Source organism: Alosa pseudoharengus, unplaced genomic scaffold (assembly GCF_046254945.1).
Source record: "Alosa pseudoharengus isolate Yale_2024_CS ecotype anadromous, Long Island Sound unplaced genomic scaffold, YU_APseudo_1.1 YU_APseudo_1.1_scf_10, whole genome shotgun sequence".
NCBI lineage: Eukaryota > Metazoa > Chordata > Actinopteri > Clupeiformes > Clupeidae > Alosa > Alosa pseudoharengus.
Window position 1 is genome coordinate 13,981,521 of NW_027468565.1, and position 4,095 is coordinate 13,985,615.

At 40.1% G+C, this 4,095-nt stretch overlaps 1 protein-coding gene across 1 annotated transcript; it reads right to left on the minus strand.

Annotated features, from left to right (window-relative positions):
• Positions 1 to 556: 556 nt before the first annotated feature.
• LOC143110082 (protein phosphatase 1 regulatory subunit 3A-like) lies at positions 557 to 2,558 on the minus strand. Its single transcript, XM_076272912.1, has 2 exons — positions 1,783 to 2,558; positions 557 to 560 (listed from the first exon to the last, which is right to left on the minus strand). Exons 1-2 carry the CDS (start codon positions 2,556 to 2,558, stop codon positions 557 to 559), a joined length of 780 nt encoding a protein of 259 aa, XP_076129027.1.
• Between the last annotated feature and the right edge of the window lie 1,537 nt (positions 2,559 to 4,095).

The following is a 4,095-nucleotide window of genomic DNA, read 5'->3' on the forward strand; positions in this document are numbered from 1 at the left end:
TTCTCTTTTAATATCCAGTCCATTTCACTAGTTCGATCAACATCAGAGTTCTGTTTAGTTGCCAGGTCTTGGGAACAGGACGTGGCATCGCTGCACAGTTCTGCTCCTGGTGTTGATGTGCTTCCCCTGTCGACTGAATACGCTGCTGCTGGAGTGTTCGTTTGTTCGTTCTGAAGTGGAGCTTTGTCATCATCTAATGTCTGCTGCATTCTCTCCTGCTCATATTGTGTGTCTGTCTCTGCCTTGGAAAAGTGGTCTTGTATTGAGGCCAGTTTTGCAGCTCTTCGGTGTCTTCTCCGTCTAGAGTTGTGTTTCTTTTCCTCCTGTCCATCGTCAAAAATATCAGCATGACTTTTTTTATTTGGATTAGTTGTGGATGTGGATGTTCTAAGATGATCGGTAGGGGTGAAGTATGATTTACAACATTGTAATGTACATGGGAACCAAGAGTGAAAACCATCTCACCTGTAACTTTTCCTTCTGGTCAGTTCTGTTTTGTGTTACTGTTGGCGCCTCCAGAGGCTGTTTGACAGAAGAGTCATCCCCTGGACTGAGCTCATCTGAAAATAAACATGTGACGTGATGAGATCATGTTAACACATGTTAAAAAAATCATTTAGAAAATAATACTTTAACTTATAAATAACCAACAAAATGTAGATTTTTGTCTGTTTGCTAATAGAATAACGTTACTGAAAATATCTGGGATCAATGACAATATTTAGTTAACAAGCCAATTACAGTACTTGACATAGCTTGTGATTTATAATATTGAAATTCATGAGCAATTGTTTTTATAATGATTTCATTTTAGTAAACTTTAATGTAAAATAGCATAAACTGTACTCTATATAAACATTACCTTCGTTTGTGCTTGGATTCATGCTGGAAAATTTACTTTGGCTAGGAAAGAAGACATATGGTAATACCTACACAACAGCACTTTGCTAAAGTCAGTGAAAAAACACCATAACCATATTCAGTTAAACTGAATTACATTCAAGACAATTAAACAAAATTCTGGACATGTTTCCACACATGAAAGCTTCCATAGCTGTGCAAAAGTCAGATTGTCATAAAGAGTTCACTAAGACTTCTCCAGATCTGGACTTTGAAAAACTGAATTGAATTTAATTGAAAATGGCAACTAACATATTTCTGCTAAATATTTTAATTATCTTAATTCTGTCATGGCTCAGTTAGTGACAGTGAAGAGCACCTCTCATGGATGATGGCTTTCCTAATATCCGCTAATTTTAGGTAATCTCACAGGACGTCGTTAACTTATTAGCGTTGCCATCGGACAAGCACTGCATTATCATTTTTATATGTACGGATCATTTTAAACCAACGGATGGTTAGACAAATCCTTACTATTATCCAACTTTGAAGTACCTCATCTAATGTAGACTTATGCATTGAGGGAACTGTTGTTACGTTGTTTTTCACCCTTTTAAAATCTTTGACATTACAGTGTTTTTCACCCTTTTAAAATCTTTGACATTAAAGTAACTGACAAAACGTTCCATTAGCAGACTCACAATATTGACATAGATATATCCACTCATTAAATAATATGTTGATAGCTAGAACACAGCTACAACTATTGAATAGGGTAACATAACATGTTTGAAAATGTGAACATTATGTTTGGCATATGATTAACATATTCAGAAAGTGATCACCCATGCTCTTTCAAGCTTGAGGCACATCTGGTTTGATGCAATGATATTGACAGCTGCCTATCAGTTCCTGCTTTGAGAGATTATAATAACTCGATACCTTGGAGCTTTCAGGCAGCTTTTCTTGAGTAGTTTATTCTCCTTTATGCCAATATCCTTTTGTTCAGGCACTTCCGTGTATTTGTGGCAAAACACTACATAATTATTTCCATCATTGTTTGCCCAGAAGGTCCCCAGCTCTGTCTCGTATCGCAGACAGAAGTCTAGTCTCGTCCCGTCACTGCTGGACTGAGGCACTAGCGTGTGCTTGAAAGAGAAGAAGTCTGTCCTTTCCTCAGTGAACCCAGGGACGTACTCAGCCAGCAAATCAAAGTGGCTTTTCCACAGATCGAGAGACATACGCACATACACCGTCTTACTGTAACAAATGTTCAGCACTCGTACAACCCCCCTCAGTGTGGTCGTTCCAGGGAGTAACGTGAGACTCTCCAACTCCAGCTTCTGTTCCTCGACCCTCTTGAGAAGCTCCTCACGGGACAGTGGAGTGGGAAACGGAGAGGAAAGCAAATATGAGTCTCTGTCTTCAGTGTTCCCCACCAGAAAGTCCCCCGAACAATCAGTCACGTCCCAGCCGCTGAATTGCTTCACAGACACCAGACTCAAACCAAAGGCGTCAGCAAAGGACACCCTCCTGGTGCTGGAGGGAGGGGGTTGACAAACATCCAGAGACTCTGAGCTCCTTCTCTTGGGGAGAGGGGAGCACTTGGGTCTGATCCCATTGATCTCCACATCCTCCTCTTCATCCAGGAAACAGGGCCCTGGAGCGAGCAGGCAGCAGGAGCCTGCTTTGGGCCCCTGTGCTCCCCCTGACTCCATCAGCCCAGCTCCCCCTGACACAGTGAGAGGGTAAAGATGGAGCCTCCACTGACTTCCAGCCTGCTCTGACTTGACAGATGGAATCAAATTACAGTGGACATTGTCGCAGTCAGCACTATAAATAGTCTGAAAAAAAAGACTTCAGCTATGCAGGCTAATTTCAGAACACTGTAAATATCATCCTAAAGCCTCTGTGAAACATGCTTGGTGACAATAGCAAAAGGGATAAAGTTCATCTGGATACAATGGTGGGGATAGTAAAGTATCATGAGGTGGTGACAGATGTAGTTGAGTATGGAAAAGGGAAAGATATTGTAAAAAGGGTTTTTAAAGGACAGAAAAATAAACACATCATAAATAATTGTAGTTTTATATATTTTTTTAGAATGTTTTGATCAGAACATATGTTTCATATCTGTATGTTGATGTTTCATATATAACCCACATTTACATCAAATAGCATTGTATTTGCAAGAGTGAAGACTTGGCCAGTGGAGGAAGCAAAGTGCCACAGTCTCATATGGTCAACTACTGGCCCCTAGCGGTACATCAGGGAAGTGTCAGTACAGTGACCCTAAACCTTTTTGGAACCTTTGTAGCATTATTCTCAGGAGGTTCACACTACAATGTACTTGAGCGAGAACACTAGTGTGGAAATCATATTGTGCTCCACTCACTCTAGAAGGGTTGGCTACATACAGATGAAAACTAGAGGTGCTCTTCACTGTCACTAACTGAGCCACGACATGCCTTTGTGGCAGACTGGAACATTAAGCATAAAAGATATGCTAATAATAGATACCTCTCCATTGATTAGTTGATTGCTTGCTGTTCGGCCCTGTCTGTCATTATCTGTAGCCTGTAGAATAATGTATTCTGCAGTAACAGAAAATGCTAATAGCAAGTAATGAGATGTGTTTCCTGTTGTTTTCCTTTCTTTCTTTTCTAGAGGGTGCATCTAGTGGGCATATGCATTGATCCTGAGCTAAACCCATTGCTCCTCTTTCTGTCATACTGAAGACACCTTCGTGGGATTAAATGCTGCTTTGTACACAAATTGCACTCGAGCCTTTAAATAATTAGAGGGCTCCTGATTTGGTGTAATTAGCGATCTGCATCCCACTCAGGCATGATGACAGGGAGGTTAGAGACAGGCCTGTGGAAAGGCACAGTAAAAGAGCTCTTTGATTACACATCTGACAGCTTTTTGACTTCAAGGACTTTTTGCTTTTGTAGGTGATATTGTTTTTATGCAAGTGACAGTGCACTTTCTATTAGAAGTTGGTGTCAGATTTCTAAGATCTTCAAATGGTTCTCAGTGTCACATTCCCCCTGGCAGATGTCTTTTTGTTCTTCATTATTAGCAGAAGGAGGGTATATTTTTCTTAACAACACCTTTTATTGCATTTATTGTTTTTGTTTGTATTTTTTTTATTGGGTGTTTTGGGTGAAACATGTAAGGCACACATCCTAGTAATACTGTATATCTGATTATGTTTAATTTATCATTTATTAAGGCTGATGTGATCATTCTTCA

What these genes read in the sequence shown, in the direction of transcription:
- LOC143110082 (XM_076272912.1), bottom strand. Translation starts at nt 2,558, where the DNA reads ATGGAGTCAGGGGGAGCACAGGGGCCCAAAGCAGGCTCCTGCTGCCTG.